The 18099-nt window shown below is 37.7% G+C and overlaps 1 protein-coding gene across 5 annotated transcripts in view; it reads right to left on the minus strand.

The window, feature by feature from the left end:
* FILIP1 (filamin A interacting protein 1) overlaps nucleotides 1-18099 on the minus strand; it is a 199254-nt gene that overhangs the window by 58412 nt on the left and 122743 nt on the right. For all 5 annotated transcript variants that reach the window (XM_053664074.1, XM_037150077.2, XM_053664082.1 and 2 more), the window contains exon 3: nucleotides 6442-6615. In XM_053664074.1, the coding sequence (XP_053520049.1) occupies nucleotides 6442-6615 (174 nt within the window). The remainder of the gene's footprint in view (nucleotides 1-6441; nucleotides 6616-18099) is intronic.

The following is an 18099-nucleotide window of genomic DNA, read 5'->3' on the forward strand; positions in this document are numbered from 1 at the left end:
CTAAAACAAAAGCAAACTAAGAGGACAGCTAGATCAGGAGCAGAGCCATAGAAATGAAGATCACATGGAGGGTTAGCAACAGGGGAGTGGGAGGAGGAGAAGGGGGGAGAAGGTACAGAAAATAAGTAGCATAGATGGTAGGTAGAAAATAAATAGGGTGGAGGGCAAGAATAGTATGGGAAATATAGACTCTAAAGAACTTGAGACACCTGATCATAAACTAAAGGGGGGATGGTGGGGGAGGGGGTGTGCAGGGTGGAGGGGAATGAAAGGGAGGGAATAGGACAACTGTAATGGCATAATTAATAAAATATATTTTTAAAAAAAGAATGGAAGGGCAGATAAAGTGCTTCTCAGATAAGGTCAAGTTGAAGGAGTTCATCATCACAAAGCCCATATTATATGAAATCCTAAAGGGACTTACCTAAGAAAAAGAAGATAAAAAAGCTATGAACATAAAATGACAATAAACTCACAACTACCAACAACTGAACCTAAAAAAAACAAAAACAAACTAACCAACCACTAGAACAGGGACAGAATCACAGAACTAGAGATCACATGGAGGGTTATCAGCAGGGAGGAAGAAGGGGGAAAATGGGGGAAAAGGTACAGGGAATAAGAAGCATACCTGGTAGGTATAAAACAGACAAAGGGAGGTTAAGAATAGTATAGGAAATGGAGAAACCAAAGAACTTATATGTACGACCCATGGACATGAACTAAGAGGGGAGAATGCTGGAGGGAGAGAGGGGTGCAGGGTGGCGGGGAAAAAAGGGGATAAAAAATGGGACAACTGTAATCACATGATCAATAAAAATACTTTAAAATTAAAAAAAAAGGACAGAAAAAGAAAAAATAAAAAAGAGAGATGCTGTCCCCATAATACGCAGTGCCTTCTGCCTAGATGTCCTAAAAGCAAGTGAGCAGATGGACTGGTAACAAAGCCCAGGTTAACTAGTAGCTGATAATTTTTTGAGATCATCAGGGATTGGCAAATTGTACATTTGTGGCATAATTTCTGTCATCTTAAAGGGACAGTATACTGAAGAGATTTTTCTCATAGCTTCATATTACAACATATTCTCCCCAGGACTCTCTCATTCTTCTTCTACAAATGTGGTTTTTTGCCATATTTTCTAGAATTTTCCAAGCATTGTTGAAACATCCTCCTCCTCCTCCTCATTGTCAGAAATGTAGAAGGAGCAACTCTTTCCCTCTTTCTATCCTTTACAACAACATAGAACTCTCCATGCTTTTGAAAGTATTTGAAAGAATAGCTCTGTCCACTTATTCATACCCTTCCCACTCCTCACGAAGGAGGGAGGGGTGACTTATTTGAAGGTTGTGTTTGGAATAGGGAACTGGAAATGAGCGGCTGAACCTTTTCATTTCTTATTTTTGACTCTGCCTGTCACAAGATGATACATTGTGTTCTGTTGGCCCAAACTCTCTCTCAAGTGGTTTCTCCAAAGTCTACAGGGGGAGTATAAAAAGCTTGGTGAGGTCATTTATTTATTTATACTAATAATAAAGCTAAATATTTTAAGTCATCTGTCAGACTTTTACAGTTATCTCTCAATCTATTCAAGGAACTCTGAAGGGGGTGGGTCAGATGGGAGCATTATTAATTGGATGGTTGAATGAGATATCCAGATAGATAGACATTGTACAGGACATCTAGAGAAAAAACAGCACATACTGATATTTGGTGTTCTGGGGCTGCCTGGACAAAAGGCGGGCCTTAGCCTTAGTATGTTCTATCCATGTGGGCCCTGAAACAGCTACAGCCCTGGGGCTAGGCTACTGGGGTAGTTGCTGGGGTTTCTGTGGGCAATTTTCACCTCACCTACACTAGCTCAGCTTTGTCTCTAACAAAGCTGTTAGTCTCTAATCTATGGGAAGGATGCCGAGACATTGGTGTGTGCTCTATGTTTTTCATGCAGAACTACAGACCCATTTCTCTTCAGCTATAAAACATAAAAGCTAGTGTGTGAGGATCTAGCTTTCAATTTTAACCTCTGGATGTAAGAACCAACACATGTAGCAGTGATCGTTATGTCAGATCCTGCTTCTTATTACTTCCTTTGTAACTGCACTGAGTTCCCAGGAGAGAACTGAGATGAACTAATCCCTTGGATCTATGTGGCTCACCCAGAGACTCAGAAGACCACCTCCCATAACTATGGACTCTGTAGATTCTTCACTCATGTACACTGTATCTATGGCTTCTGGTTTTCAGGATCCAGACTGTGGCTCAACTGTAGAGGAATGGTAGCTTTTAGTAATGAGTGGTAAAGGAGAAATGGGCACCTAATATTTGGAAACAGCTCCCACTGGGACAGAGGTGGAAGTAAAATTGAATGAGATCATCGTAATGCCAAAGGCCCAAATTGACAAAGGAAAGGATGTGGTGGAGAAGAAGCACAACAATTTTAGATGGGGAAAAACTTCAGTATGTTTTAGACAAAAAGGATCATAGTTCGGAAAATGGTTTTAGCTCTGTAACCAGCAGAAGGCTAACTGGAGAAGTATTAAGGAATTTAGAAAGAAATAAATCTTTCTAGGAGGAAACATGAGGTCTTAAAGACCAAACTGGATTTATACAAAAGGGAAATGGATCTCAGAGCTCTTAAAGACAGAGCTATGAAAAGCGAGCTAATTTAGTCACAGCTGAATCAGGATGTGTGATCAGAGGAGGCAGAGACAGGAGAGCCCAGAAAACAGCAGTGTGACTCCCCCCACAAAGAGGGTGTCGGGACCCCAGAAACGCTTGAAGACTGCAATAGCTATTCAAACTGGTTGCATAAAATGTTTAAACATTAAAATCTGAGAAGATCAGGGTAGGATATTTAAAGTATTGTTTGGTGACTTTCAGGGTGTCAATTATTTGCATGGACCCCAAATGAACATGCTCAAGAAACTTGGAAATGTAGAGTTAAGAAAAGATGAAACAAATGAAAGGGGATTCAGGCAGGACAGCAGCAGACACCAGCACAACACAGATGTGGTATGATGGGAAAGTACTCCTCAGTAAAGATTATCCAACTCAAGGACATAGAAGTGGATAAGATTTGTACTGAATGAAGGATCCTGTTGGCAGACTCCTAACTCCTTGTTGTTACTTCTCTCACTGAGAGGGACCATACAATATAGAATATGGAAGCCAGCATTAGGAAACAAATGTCTAGGTCTGAAAGCATAGGGGAAGCAGAAGCAAACTAACTAATTAAAATACTTTAAGATCCATAAAATAAGAATAGAGAAGGAAGGGGACCACTTGAACAAACTGGTCAAAATTAAAAAAAAAAAACAAAAAACCTCGCTGAGCCTTCTTACTACAGAAAAAATTGTGACAAAAGAAAATATTTTTGTTGCCTTGGGTAGGACAAGTTACTCAAGGAACAGAAAGTTCAAACATGAGGAAAGACTAAGTTCTGAGAACAGTAACACCTGTGTAACGTATGGTTCTCACTGGATCCCATGGTGCTCAAGCTGCAGCAGCAACTCCTGGGGGAGGGGTAATTCTCCAGCTGAAATAAGGAGGCAATAAGGAAAACCAATGGTAAGAGATGGGTTTCTTAGGCCCAGGCACAGGGGCTAGAAAAGAAAAAGACTAAAGAGGTGTTAAATATACAGGTGGAAAATTGGAGCACTTAAAAATAAGACTTAGGCACAGAGAATGTCGCCACTGCAAATTCCTAAACTTCACAAAAAGATATATTTCAAATGTCACTCACTGAAGGAAAGAATAGTACTGTATGTGCAAAGAGATTCCCCCACCCAACATAGGGTTTGCCATACTTTGTAATTAATAACATCCTGATGGTAACAGTCTCTGTCTGATGTGGACAACTGCCCAGAGTGACTGGAATTTTACTGTAGCTGAAGATTTTCGGCATCTGCCCTCTTCCACTTAGACATTCCCCACGTCTCTGCTTTGGTCTTGGGAGGGTAACGTGGATCTGCATTGCACTGAGTTCTAGGGTCAAGGAATATCATTTTGCTTGACAGAAACTTATCTTGGAGCTGGGGACGTTCTCAAACTTTTAAAATTTATGAATGTGAGGTTGGTACTGTGATAATTGCATGGATCCAATAATTCTTTGGACTCTGAAAAAAGTAGACTGGAGGCACTTTAGGATGTATTAATTCACCTTTAAATGTGTTTAAGATCAGGACCCCTATCACTAAGGTTAAGCAGAATAAGAATTTGGAAAGGAAAATCACTGAAACCTTAATTTATTGGGAATTTTGTTTAAGAATTATGAATTTTGATGTCCCAAAAGCTCAGGAGGATTTAATATTTGAAGTTTGATTTCTCCCCAGATATTTGACAAGGTGGCGTGGCGGGTGTCCACCATATTGGCTTCACTGCTTAACCTCTAGTAGTTCTACTGAGTAGCCTAGCTGGCCCTAATTTGGTATGGATATTTGAATGGGCAGCAAATTTTTGGCTTGAGGTGTAGTATGGATTCTAGGAACAAGAGCTAGACTATCTGTTTAGGGTCTCGGGACACTAATGGAACAGTGATTTATTTGGGGGGTTTGCCCCATGAAGTTGAAAGTAGGATCCCTGCTCCTGGGTAACATGAACTTGATTGTTAAGCCCAGAAGGCTTCAGAGACCAAGAATCTGTTGATGGTGAGAGAGAAATTTTTTTATCCTTCTAGCACTATGTTTCTCTCACAAAAATAGGACTTCGCTATTCTGGCAGCATTGGGAATGGTAGCTTCTGTCCTTTCCTCCACCTCCTCACTCACTCTTCCCCAAGGGAAGAATAAACTCCAGGTTGTTTAGAGAGAGAAACCAAGAAATCATGCCCAGCTTAGCCAACTCCAAAAGGACAGCCCACAGGGTGGGTGTTTTCTGTTCTGCTCATTTATCCACAAGGCAGTAGCATTTGGGTTAAGTCCACTTTCTGAAGGTAGGTCAGAAACTCCTTTCTGTGTGTACTGTCCATAAAACTCAGTGCCCTAGAGGCAGTGACTCTGGGAAGTGCATGTGCTTTGCAGACCTACTGCTCCTTTGAGGGGTCATTCCAAACCCTAGTTTGGGAGAAAAAAATAAGGAAGCTCAAGAGATGCCATTTATCCAAACTGAGTTTCTCCAATTCAGGTGATTATAATAATAACATAGAACTGATATTTTGACTTCTATATCTCTTTTACTCGTCAAATCCCTCCAAATTTGGAACTAATAAAGGATGTGAGCAATTACCAACCTTAGATCGAAGCAAATACCAATGACTAATATTTGTTGAGTACCTAAAATGTATCAGACTCAGTGTTAAGATCTTTACCAGCATTGCTTCATTTAATCCTCACAACAATTCTATAATGTGTGCACTGTTGTTTCTCCCGCCTGACAGATAAGGAAACTGAGGCTTAAAGAGCTGAAGCAACACAACCAAAGCCACACACAGCTAGTAACCATCAATCTCAAACATGAAACTAGATTCAGCCTGTTGACTGCATCCTGCCTCAAAATCATCTCTTAGCATTTTGGGAAAAGATGAGAACAAAGTTTCAGTTTATCCTAGTTGCAGAAAATAGAATATTATAAGATCATCAGTCTGCTATGGATACTGTGTAAAGCAGATCTTGTCTGAGATCTGTCAAGCTGAGCTGTGCAAAGACTTGACTAAATGTTAAATTATAATAAATTGGTTCAGACTTTACATTTATGTGTTCTTTTTCATTTATGATACTAATTTCACATCTATAAATTTTTTGCACATGAAATCTAAAGAATCAATATGGTTAGATCCATCAACTGGTTCCCTAATTCAGCATCAAATTTCTATTACATTGTGAGAGTATTTTTAACATACAGCATCATGGGTAATTAATAACAATGGTCAATAGTTCCTAATATAATCTCATATCAAAATTATTAAATTATAGCCATACTAGATTTCATTTCATCTTAAAGAATTGCCTTAAGCATTCCATTGGGATGTTGCCCCCACCACTGTATTTCAGCCACTCAAATGAGATCACTGTAATTACCATAGAGCTGATAAGATACCAAAGCACAGTGGCTTTAGAATCATAAGTATCAATAATGAAATAAATTTAATTTTAGGTCACCAATTTGATCATAATCCTGACAACTCAATGCTAAATTAAAGCCAATAAGCACTTCAAATTTTACATTCATAATCTTTTAGAGAAATTAAAGAAAAACAGACTGCAAGAGCAGGCAAGTATTATAATCATATGAGAAATATATTTCCAACTTTACATGTATTCAAAGAAATGCTTCAGAATGCTTATTATTGAATTGTACCCACAATAATTCATGAAATTTAATCAGTTTAATTCTATAGGAATGTATCATAAAAATGTTGCCTTTGAAAAAATATTAAAGCATGTAAAATGGAAGAAAGTGTCAGAGCGAGGCTCCCTTCGGAGGTGGTTGTCGGTGTCGTGTCTTTACCTCTGAAATTGGTTTCTCATAGACATCTTCTCCTATGGATTTCTCCTGGGCTAGGATGGCGTCTCGGTGCAGGACCCGCAGCACTTTCTCTGGCTCCGCAGACCCGTAATGAGCCTCCAGAACCTCGGGCTTGGTTTTCTCCGTCTTCAGCATGTGGATCACATCTTCCCTGGCCTGTGGTAGAAAGTGCAGCAAGGTCAGATGGTTGGCAACATAAATCACATGCCGGGCTCACAAAATCAGCACGGAGCTTACTGAATACATCCCCCACCTCTTCAGGGCGATTGTCAAATTCACTGGGTCTTCTGTTCTTATTTTTTACCAAAAGCAGATTGGCAAGCAGATACTCTGCTTCAGGTTGCTAGGAAGCAGGCAGGCAGCAAAGGATTTGTGCTAATATTAACTACATAAAAACTGCTTTTTCTAAGTAGCAATGATTCTAAGAGAGAGTTGGACTGCTCCTGGGATATTTACCCCCTTTCAGTGCAGATAAGGTCAATGACAAAGTTTTCTAGTTTTCTATTTATGCTCAGTGTAGTATTCAAATGTGGTTTAAAATAAAACCCTGCTCTCTCTTTTCTAGTTATAACTGCATGTGCCATTAACAAAAACAGCCTGTTCTGGTGATTTCCTGTTTCCCATCAAGTGATTTATTTTGCACAGAAAGGCATGTTTGGGAGTTCACATGCTGCTGGACTGGGCTTTTTAAATGACTATATTCACACTGATGGTGAAATTTAACCCTGTTAACATACAGATCAGATGACGCAGGATAGTTGTGTCAGAGTTGTTCTTTTGGTTTTTTACCATCTCATTGAAGCTCTTGAGAAAACCACATACTTATAGGCTTTATATCACGTTGATATGGTCCCCATCACATAATGCAAATCCATCTGGATGTACTTTCTACTGGTTAGTAGTTATAATCTTTCTAGTTATAACAAAGCTGACATTTGCTAAATGCACTCCCATTTAGTCATACACTTGTTATTCTAGTAATGGTTATGGTTATGAAGTATCCTGACTTCATTTTTGCTTACGCTAAAGAATAAACTGGTTGGTAATAGAGTTCAGTCTTTGACAATGGAATAGAGTCTCTCCCTGTGTTATGCTAACTACGACTTTGAAATTATAAACATGACCTATTATCATGGTATTCTAAACATCAGAGCTAACTAGTTAGTCCTAAGATAGCACAATTATGAAGCTGGTCTTTCTTGAGCTTTTTCATTTTTATTGCTAATTCATAGTCTTCAAAATAATCTAATTCCAGATGGCCAAAACCAATTTATTACAGAAACGTCAATCGACTGGAATTTGCAGATTTTCCCATGTTGTTTCTGCCACATATAATGTGCTCATTTCAAGACAAAAATGGAAAATGTTAATTTTGAAGAACCTAGTGGTTTGGAATGAGTGACTTAAAGTCAGAAATAGTTCAATGTGTCTGCACGTAGGGTGAAAGGACACAAACCCAGATGCAGCGTCAGACGAGGCTATACAGTGTCTTCACACAGGTTAGTAAAGGTGCCAGGAGACAAAGGCCAGGGTCAGAGTGCAGCATGCCTAGTGAGCAAAGCCTGGGCTGTATTTTAGCCCCTACTCATTCCCTCTGCCAGGCACCCTTGTGGAAGACATGACTCCAATATCTGTATACTGTGGCCCTGTACTGAAGGAACCTAAGGTATGTCAACTGTTAATGGTCTTCATGCAGGAAGTGCTCCCTATGTTTACCACATTGGTGAGTATATGTAGTATCTTCTAAAATAATGGTCCTAAAACCTGACTGCATTGGAATCAGGGGAACTTTAAAAAATTCTAGTGTCCAGGCCATCCCAGACCAGTCGCATCCAAATCTTTAGGAGAAGGATCTAGGCATTAGTACTTGTTAAAGCTCTTCAGGTGATTCCAGAGTGGAGAGTACTGTTCCACACTAATGAGTGAAGAGATCTAGTAGGCGCACTGAATACAGATCCTTGGCATTATCTAATCTAAACCTCCCCAGTTCAGTATATTTCCCACCTTCAAGTGCATTTCCTTTACTGTTCATGGAAAGGTGTTGTCACCTTACTCCTCACACCGGAGGTAGCCTTTTGCTTTGGCCAAAATTAAAGAAAAACAAGTTGTCTTGAAAAAAGAAACAAGAAACACAGGGCTTCAAATTTATGGAATGAGAGAAAGGAAAATTTGGATTTGCATTTGGAAGTAAAAGAGGCAACAATGGAAAATTGATGACCTAGAAGTCTCAATAACAAACTACTGTCTCCTTTCTCTCTTTTAATCAGATGAAGTAGTTTAGGGTCTAGGTGAAAAAGGTGAAGGGTTTATGAAATTGGCAGTTACAAAATAGTCATGGAGATGCAAAGTATAGCAAAGGAAGTACAGTCAATAATATAATAACTATATATGGTGCCAGGTGGGTACTAGACCTATTGAGGGGATCACTTCATAAGTTATAAAAATGTCTAACCTCGATGCTGTACAACTGAATCTTAGATTAAATGTCAACTCATTTTAAAATTAAAAAAAAATGTAAAAATCAGATGAAGTAAAGGCTGTTTCCTAAAGCCCACATTTTAACATGTAAAATACAAAGACTTATAGGGCAGACATAGAATGTACTGTCTTTTGCATAATAAACTGAGATGCTGATTCAACATGAAATGTAAATATTTCACATTGTCTGCTCCTTGCTCTCTGAAATAGATATAGAAGTTTTAAAAAGGAACAGAATGAAAACAGAACTCAAAATCTTCAGAAAAAAATTATAATTTAAGCTTATATATACTTATCTATTTAAAAATATTGAAAAAGCAAAAGAAAATGGCTTAGAAGTTAAGCATTAAAATATCGTATTGAGACTAGGGCTGTTTTTAATTCCCCCTCTTCTACCTCTTCTCTCTTTCTTTCTTCCCCTTCCAATCTTCCTCCTTCCCTCCCCACCCCCAACTCTTTTGCTTATATGCATTTTCTAAATTTTCTACAGTGAACGTGTAATTAACTTTATAAAGAGATACAAAGTTATTCTTATAAAGAAAAATAAACATTTCATCATTCCTATTCCATATAAATGAAACAAAGCCAAATAATGTAACAGAAAGCTCTCTCTTTTTGAGGTACCAGATACTGAGAAACTGCCCTCATTCTGGTCACAGACAAGCCCATGAAAAGTGTCTCTGGGGTTTAGCACAAGAAGGAAGTAAACCAAAATTGCTTCAGTGATTATTCTACACTCTGTTTCTGACATTGTCTTCACTCTTTTTCTAATTATTTCAAACATAGCCATGAAGCCACAGAAATAACAGCCACTGAGCTTGGTAAGAGTACTCAAAACAGAGTGATGTAAAGATCATAAATTTTTCCATCTAATATTTATTCTGATTAGTCACATTCTGACTAGACAGCTGAAGAAATCACAGCAGAACTATTTCCATATGGCATTTCCACAAATGACATCTCCAAAAAAATGTTTGTCTCTACTTGTGGATTGAGGTAATCAGAGAGTGGCTCTCAACTGTAAATCAAATAATCTTGAGTTCATAAATTATACTGCTAATTAGCTTAAACTTACATGATCTGAGCATAGAGGAAATTAAATAAAGCTATCAGGCAAATACAAATTTAAATTAACACGGAACTAAAAGTCAGAGCATGGAATAACAGAGCGAGTCCAGCTTTGGAGAAACTCAGAATTTGTCTCCAGTTCCAGCTGTGCCATGTGATTTGTACAAGTTGCTAACACTGCTCTGACTTAATTTTATTGTCTATAAAATAGGATTTTAATAACTTGTTCATACAATCATTGTTAGGATGAAATACAAGATCAATATATAAAATAACTAGTACAGAAGTTGGCACACAGTAGGTGCCAAGTCAATACTAACCATTTAGTTTCTATTAGGTCCCCATAATTAGATGCTTTTTTGCTGCATAAGAAGAAAAGAAATTTATAAGATATATTTTTCCATAACTAAATATAGTGTTTAAGACTGACATAGTTTAACATTCTAAACATTTCAAAATTTGTCCTAACATTTTTTCAAAAAGGAATTTTTAAATCAGAACAGCCTCTTTCCAAAAGTTATTTACTTTCCCTGACTCAGTTTTATTGTCTGGTAATGTGGGGACACCAGCCCCTCTGTGTCACCGGGACCATGCAAAGCTCTAATGAGATAATGCAAATAATGACCTTTTAAAACTGTAAATATGTTGCTGTTTCAGTTTAAAAGTTTAAGCCATTTAATTAAAAAATATGTAAATACTGTTGGCATTCATTTTCTTGACCAAATTATTTTATTTGAAGAAAACAGCTTCTTTCTTTCCAGCTAATGTGAAACACCTAATTCTTCTTTCCTGAACAATGTGCTTTTGATTGAACTGTATGGTGATATGCTACATGTACTACACATTTTATTTGTATTGCATTAGCCAAAAAGGATCATTTAGTTTTTTCTGTAAGATGGCTCTAATAGTGCTCAGTTGTATTTAACTTCAAAACAATTTTGTTAGATCGTATTATGACAACTGTCATACCAGCATGCATTTAAAAAACCTTATCGAAACTGGTGAATTTTTGTGCAGCCATTTTAATATTAAAGATGGAAGAAAATATGCAACATTTTTGGCTTTATTGTGCTTTACTATATCAAAAAATGTAAAAATGCAACTGAAATACAAAAGAGAAAGAGAGAGAGATTTGTACAGTGTATAGAGAAGGTCCCCTGACTGATTTGCAGTTTCATGCCGGAGATTTCTTGCTGGTTGATGCTCCATGGTCAGGTAGACCAGCTGAAGTTGATAGTGATCAGATTGAGACATTAATTGAAAATAATCAACAGTATACCACGCAGAAGAAAGCCAACATACTCAAAATATGCAAATCAATAATGTTATTGTAAAAATGAAAAATGTGTCTTTTACAGAGAAAACCATACGGACTTTTTGGCCAACTCAAGAGTTTAATAACCATAGACACTAATTATACAGGAAGATGCTATGGTGATGTAACACTGAGCATTGTATGTTTAGAACCACACTATCCACCATGAGCTTACTAAAAGCTTTATGATTACTATAATAATAACAATGTAAGGGAAAAGGTGTTGCCTATAAATTATTCCTAATTAAAATAGTTTAATATGGTAAATCAATCATTAATATTGTGGTGCCTATTTAATCAATGGGTTCATAAAGATGACAATGTAATCACAACAAACATTTACACTACTTTAAACATATGATTCAATCTATGTAAATAAGATCCTACATTTTGGGGATAAAACCATTTTATATCTCTATTTTGAAAACCTTGTTAATTTCTGTATAAAAGAATTACGAATGTAAGAAAGTTCCTGTCCTTGAACATTATTATTTTTCACATAGAAGTCTTATCAAAAGCAAGTGATTAAAGTCCTAGGATCTTGGGGAGCTGCTGAGTAGACCACTATATTTTAATGTATGTGAAGAATACTTTGAAGAGGACTCTAGAGAAAGGAGAGAAAGAGGAGTTGAAAGAAAAGAGACTTAACAAAAATGTTTATTTAGTTATGATGATGGAGAAAAATACCTGTGAGATAAGGGTAAGGGTATAGAAACAGACACAGAGGAGTCACATTCTTCTTTTCTATTCTACATGGTTCCTCTTTGTGCCAAGGGAGGCAAATTGAGGCTAAGAGCAAAGCTGTCCATGCAGAACTGAAACAGGACCAGGTGGAGCAAGGAGCTGCCTCATAAGGGGCTGGTTCAAAACATGTGAGAGCAGCCCTGGCTGGTGTAGCTCAGTGGATTGAGCACGGGCCTGCAAAACCAAAAGGTCGAGGTTCGATTCCCAGTCAGGGCACATGCCTGGGTTGCAGGCCAGTTCCCAGTGGGGGACACATGAGAAGCAACCACACATTGATGTTTCTCTCCCTCTCTCCTTCCCTTCCTTTCTAAAGATAAGTAAATAAAATTTAAAAAATATATAAATAAAATTATTTTTAAAAAAATGTGTGAGAGCAGCAAAGAGCTGCTTTGCAAAGCCCAAGGCCAACAGGTGAGTGTGTGTCCTTCATCTTATAAAGTCAAGGAAGGGTATCTGGGATTTGCATGGAGTTCACAAATGGAGGGACAGGATAAGACACAAGATAGGTGGAGCCCTCACGAGTGTCATAGTTCAAAAGAGGATTAAATCCAATCATTCATTCAATAAATATTTGTGCATGTTAACTTTGTGCAATGCATTGTATTCAGTACTGGAGACAAAATTTCATCCTCATGGATTAAAACCTATAGCAACCTGGACGAACAATTGACAGACATTTGCAATATAACATGGTAAACCCTAAGGGGCAGGAGATATGGGTAGGTAAGAACTTCATTAGAATAACACTTGACTTGAAACTGAGCTAACAGAGGAGGCTTCCTGGAGGAAGTGAACCAAAATTTCACAAGTACTTGAGCCACAGAAATAGGGAAGAAGTTAGGGTGAGAGTGATCTTGGCCAAGAGAAGACAAGGCAAAGTCCGAACAAATGTAGATGCATGGCTGGGACAACATGAAGCTAGAGTGACAACCGATAGGCAAGTCATGAAAAACCATATAAACTGGGCAGTGAGTTTGCATTTTATCATGGAACCGCAAGAAGCCTTAGAATTATTAAGCAGCAAGACAGTGATATAGATTTGTATGGTGGAAAGATCATTTATCTGCTACGTTAAACACACAGAAATTCTGAATCAGCAGGTCTGTTGGTGCAGCCCAGGAATTGTGATTTAAAATATCTCTGCAGGTGATTCTAAAGTACAGCTGCACTTAGAAACCACTGCATTAGGACAGATAAACCTATTCACCACCAAAAGCACTTAAAACAATTGCTGTGTTAGCTCAAGCTTCTCAGCAGTGTTGTCTGATTCCTGGAGACTTGCTTGTTCCAAAAGCTTCTTATGTTCTCACAGTTTTACCAGTTCCACTGATCCTTTTTCACCTAGGAATCACAGTCACTTCAAACAAGTCACCTAACCCAGGAGGGTCTCTGGAAACTGTTGGAAGTGTTTGCCAGTTCTGGGCAAACAAGGGTGACTAGCTGTCCCCATTTTGCCTGGGACTACGAAGAGCAGGATCTCATTAAGCAGATTTTTGAAAATCAAAGCAATCCCAGGCAAACTGAGGTTGAGGCAGGAGATAGTCAGGAAGGAGGAAACTCCAGAGGTGACCAGGACTAGGATAAAGGACATCCCTACAGGACAGAAACCATGTTCTTTTGCTTCACAGGTCCGCGCTCAATCCACTGAGCTACACCAGCCAGGGCTCAGAGACCATGTTCTAAGACCGGTCGTTCCTACTTTCTGGAAAAGAGCTGAATTATGGTGACTCATGAATGCACCTGAGCAGAAGATGCTACACGACCTCTATTTCATTATAATAGCATTACAATAAATTAACATTGTGCAACGCCCTTCTCTAGTGGCCAAACAAGAAAAATCATGGGAGACCACATGCACAGTAGCTTTAAAGTAATACAACTACTTGTATATGCACAATAAAAGACCATAAAAACTAGCCAGGAAGAATCCACCCTGTAAGAACGGAATCCCTCCAGCCCCTGAGGTCAATCTCTGCTTGGAGTTGACCTGCTCCCATATTCTGTGGAGTGTACTATCACTTAATAAATCTGCTCTTTTTCTTTATGCTATAAACTTTGTGTTCAGATCAATTTTTTGTCCGAATCACCAAGAACCTGGTTACCTGTGCCCACCTGTGACAGGATGAGTTGGTCATTCTGGGGCTAACACCAAGTGGAGAGAAGACTGAATATTTCAAAATGTCCCTGCATCTAGCAGGGCAGCCATAGAGGACTTCACATACTTAGGAACTGAGTTTCATTCACAGTGTTTCCAAAACTTGGCTTTCTTTTCTTTTCTTTTTTACTTATTAATCTTTTTTGCTGTTCAGGTAGAGTTGTCTCCATTTTTCCCCCACCCTACCTACCTCCACCTCCCACCCTCAGTCCTACCCCCCCCTTTAGCTTTGTTCATGGGTCCTTTATTCATGTTCCTCGATGACACTTTCCTTTTCCCACCCCCCGCGATATTAACCATCCCCTGTGGTTCCTGTCAGCTTGTTCTTTATTTCAGTGTCTCTGGTTTGCTGTTGTGTATGATGTAAGTTGATGGTTGAGTTTCATTTTTTTGCATGTAGCTGTCCAGATATCCCAACACCTCTTTGTTGAAGAGGCTATTTTTACTCCATTTTATGTTGCTGCCCCCTTTGTCAAATGTTAATTGACCATAGAGACATAGGTTTATTTCTGGGCTTTCTATTATGTTCCGTTGTTCTATGTGTCTGTTCTTATGCCAGTACCAGACTATTCTGATTACAGTGGCTTGTAATATAGTTTGATATCAGGTATTGTGATCCCTCCTACTTTGTTCTTCTTTCTCAAAAGTGCAGCTGCTATTTGGGGTCGTTTATGGTTCCATACCAATTTTTGAAATGTTTGTTCTGTATCTCTGAAATATATCATTGGTATTTTAATAAGGATTGCATTGAATCTATAAATTGCTTTGAAGTAGTATAGACATTTAGATGATGTTAATTCTTCCAGTCTATGAACACAGTATATGCTTCCATTTATTTGTGTCTTCCTTAATTTCTTTCTTCAGTGTTGTGTAGTTCTCTGAGTACAGGTCTTTTATCTCTTTGGTTAGGTTTATTTCTGAGTATTTAATTTTTTGTGTTGCTATTACAAATCGGATTTTTTTCCTGATTTTTGTTTCTGACATTTCATTGTTAGTGTAAAAAATGCCTTCAATTTCTGAACATTTACTTTGTATCCTGCTGTTTTGCCAAATTCACTTATTAGGTTGAGTAGTTTTTTGGTGGAGTCTAGAGGATTTTCTATGTACACTATCATATCATCGGCAAACAATGATCTTTTTGCTTCCTCCTTTCCAATTTGGATGCCTTTTGTTTCTCTTTCTTGTCTGATTGCTGTGGCTAGGACTTCCAATACTATGTTGAATAGAAGTGGTAAAAGTGGACATCCTTGTCCTGTTCCTGATCTTAGTAGGAAAGCTTTCAGTTTTTGCCCACTGAATATGATGTTGGCTGTAGGTTTTTCAGATATGGCCTTTATTATTTGAAGTATGTTCCCTCTACTCCCACTTTGCTGAGTGTTTTTATCATAAATTTGTGCCGTACTTTGTCAAATGCTTTTTCCACATCTATATGATCATGTGATGTTTGTCTTTCCTTTTGTTTATGTGATATATTATACAAAACTTAGCTTTCTTTAAAGACAAAATGCCATGATTATGGCATTAATTATGATTATGATTGATCATGATTATGGCTGGTGATGATTTTAACTGTTTTTTAAACTTCTGAGAATTTTTAATTTGGGGGAAAAAATCCCATTTCTTCCCAGAGTAGGAAAGAATGCTTAGTTCTTATACACATGCGACCATATTTTCCACATTTCTAAAATGGGTATGCGTATAACTCTGGGACCACAGGGTAGAATCAAAATGAGACTTGGAGCCTTGAGTTAAGTAAACATGGTGCATCTTCCTGAAGCCCCATGAGTACTTAAAGACTTGAGGTGAGCGGTAGTTTAAAACTCTTTTCTTAACATTAATATAATTTTAATATTCAATTGAATGTTTAGGAAAAAAACCACAAGATTTAAAAAACATTTCCTTGAGGCAGATAGCTTGGGACAGATTCTTAGGCAATGCTACCATGAGCCCCATTATGGTGATTCACTCACCTAGGTTGAAGAAAACACATCCAGGCAGGAAGTTTGAGAACCCTGCCATACTTTCAGATACTGAACACCACAAGGCAGTTCTCTGCCAATAGCTGCTGACTTCAAATGATGGAAGCATTTTAAGAAAAGAATGAATCTACTTCTATGCTTATGGAAGAACCAAAATGTCACAGTTCTGAAACACTATCACTTCTTTGTATTATTTAGTTAACTACCTAAATATGGTCTTGTTGCTGCAGTGAGCCAAGGAATTCTAGAAAAGATGATCCAGGAAGACCAGTGCATCCCCATTCTGTAAATGCTCTCCCATTCTGGGAATTTAACTCAATGTTCTGTATATTTTTAAATAAAATGATGTATTAGTTTACTTGTCTATTTCTTTACTATGCTGTGAGCTGCTTTGAGGATGGGATGGGAGGGAGTATGTCTACAGTGTCCACTAAAAGAGTGTCTACCCACCGATAGGCATTCAGTAAATATTTGCTGAAATAAAAGTAAAATAAGTGCTGTGAAGTCCAAGAGGTATAATCTGGCACTGAAAATCTCAAAACAACCTTAACTACTTAGCCTTGTTTAAAAGATCTAAACAATTACTCTCTCGTCTGAAATTCTTGTCTACAATTCAGGAGTCATTTTGTTCTTCTTAAGTTTATTCCAAAGGAAAATATGTAAACTGAATAAGGAAAAGTAGTACATTCCAGAATGTTGCAACAGGACATAGACTATCTTTAAATCTCCTACAAATTGAATTATACTATTTACCCGTTAGGTGAACATGAAATTGTAAATGCATCACCAAAAAACCCTGTAATTTTTATGGTATTAGCCATTACTATAGAAATTAAACCCATTTTTTTTCTCCTGAATTTTAGAAAGCAAAGTGAACATGATTAGTAACACAACAACATACAAGGAGGAGATTTAAACGTAGTTAGTTTAAGGAGCCATTAAAGCCATAAATGTATCTTTTGGTTTCTCTGGAGAAATTTCTCTCCACAACTATATGGTAAATAGTAGCCTAATAGTCTCCATACAACTTGTTCCCTAAAGATCATTCTGTTCTAATACATCACACTGAAAATCATCCAAAAGAAATGTTATTAAAATATTACAAGCAGATGCTATTTTTCATGTAAAACTTGCTTGTATTGTCACCACGATGCTCGAATCTTTAAAGGTATAATTCCTTAAAATCCCAATAGCATTTTTTTAACTTTTAAAATATATTTTATTGATTATGCTATTACAGTTGTCCCATTCCCCTTACTTTATTACCCTCCACCCTGCACGCCCCCTCTCACCCGCATTTCCTCACTTTAGTTCATGTTGATGGGTCATACGCATAAGACCTTTGGCTTCTACATTTCCCATACTATTCTTATCCTCCCCCTATCTATTTTGTACCTACCATCTATGCTACTTATTCTCTGTACCTTTTCACCTTCTCTTCCTCTCCCCCACTGATAACCCTCTATGTGATCTCCATTTCTGTGATTCTGTTCCTATTCTAGTTGTTTGCTTAGTTTGTTTTCATTTTTTTGTTTGGTTGTTAATAGCTGTGAGTTTGTTAACCTCTTACTATTCATATTTTTTATCTCCTTTTTCTTAGATAAGTCCCTTTAACATTTCATATAATAAGGGCTAGGTGATGATGAACTCTTTAATTTGACCTTATCTGGGAAGCGCTTTATCTGCCCTTCCATTCTAGATAATAGCTTTGCTGGTTAGAGTAATCTTGGATGTAGGTCCTTGCTTTTCATAACTTGGAATACTTTTCTCCAGCCCCTTCTTGCCTGTAAGGTTTCTTTTGAGAAATCAGCTGATAGTCTAATGGGAACTCCTGTGTAGGTATCTCTCTCCTTTTCTCTTGCTGCTTCTAAGATTCTCTCCTTCATTTTAATCTTGGCTAA

This window comes from Artibeus jamaicensis, unplaced genomic scaffold, assembly GCF_021234435.1.
Source record: "Artibeus jamaicensis isolate MK-2021 breed Jamaican fruit bat unplaced genomic scaffold, CSHL_Jam_final contig_1127, whole genome shotgun sequence".
Taxonomy (NCBI): domain Eukaryota; kingdom Metazoa; phylum Chordata; class Mammalia; order Chiroptera; family Phyllostomidae; genus Artibeus; species Artibeus jamaicensis.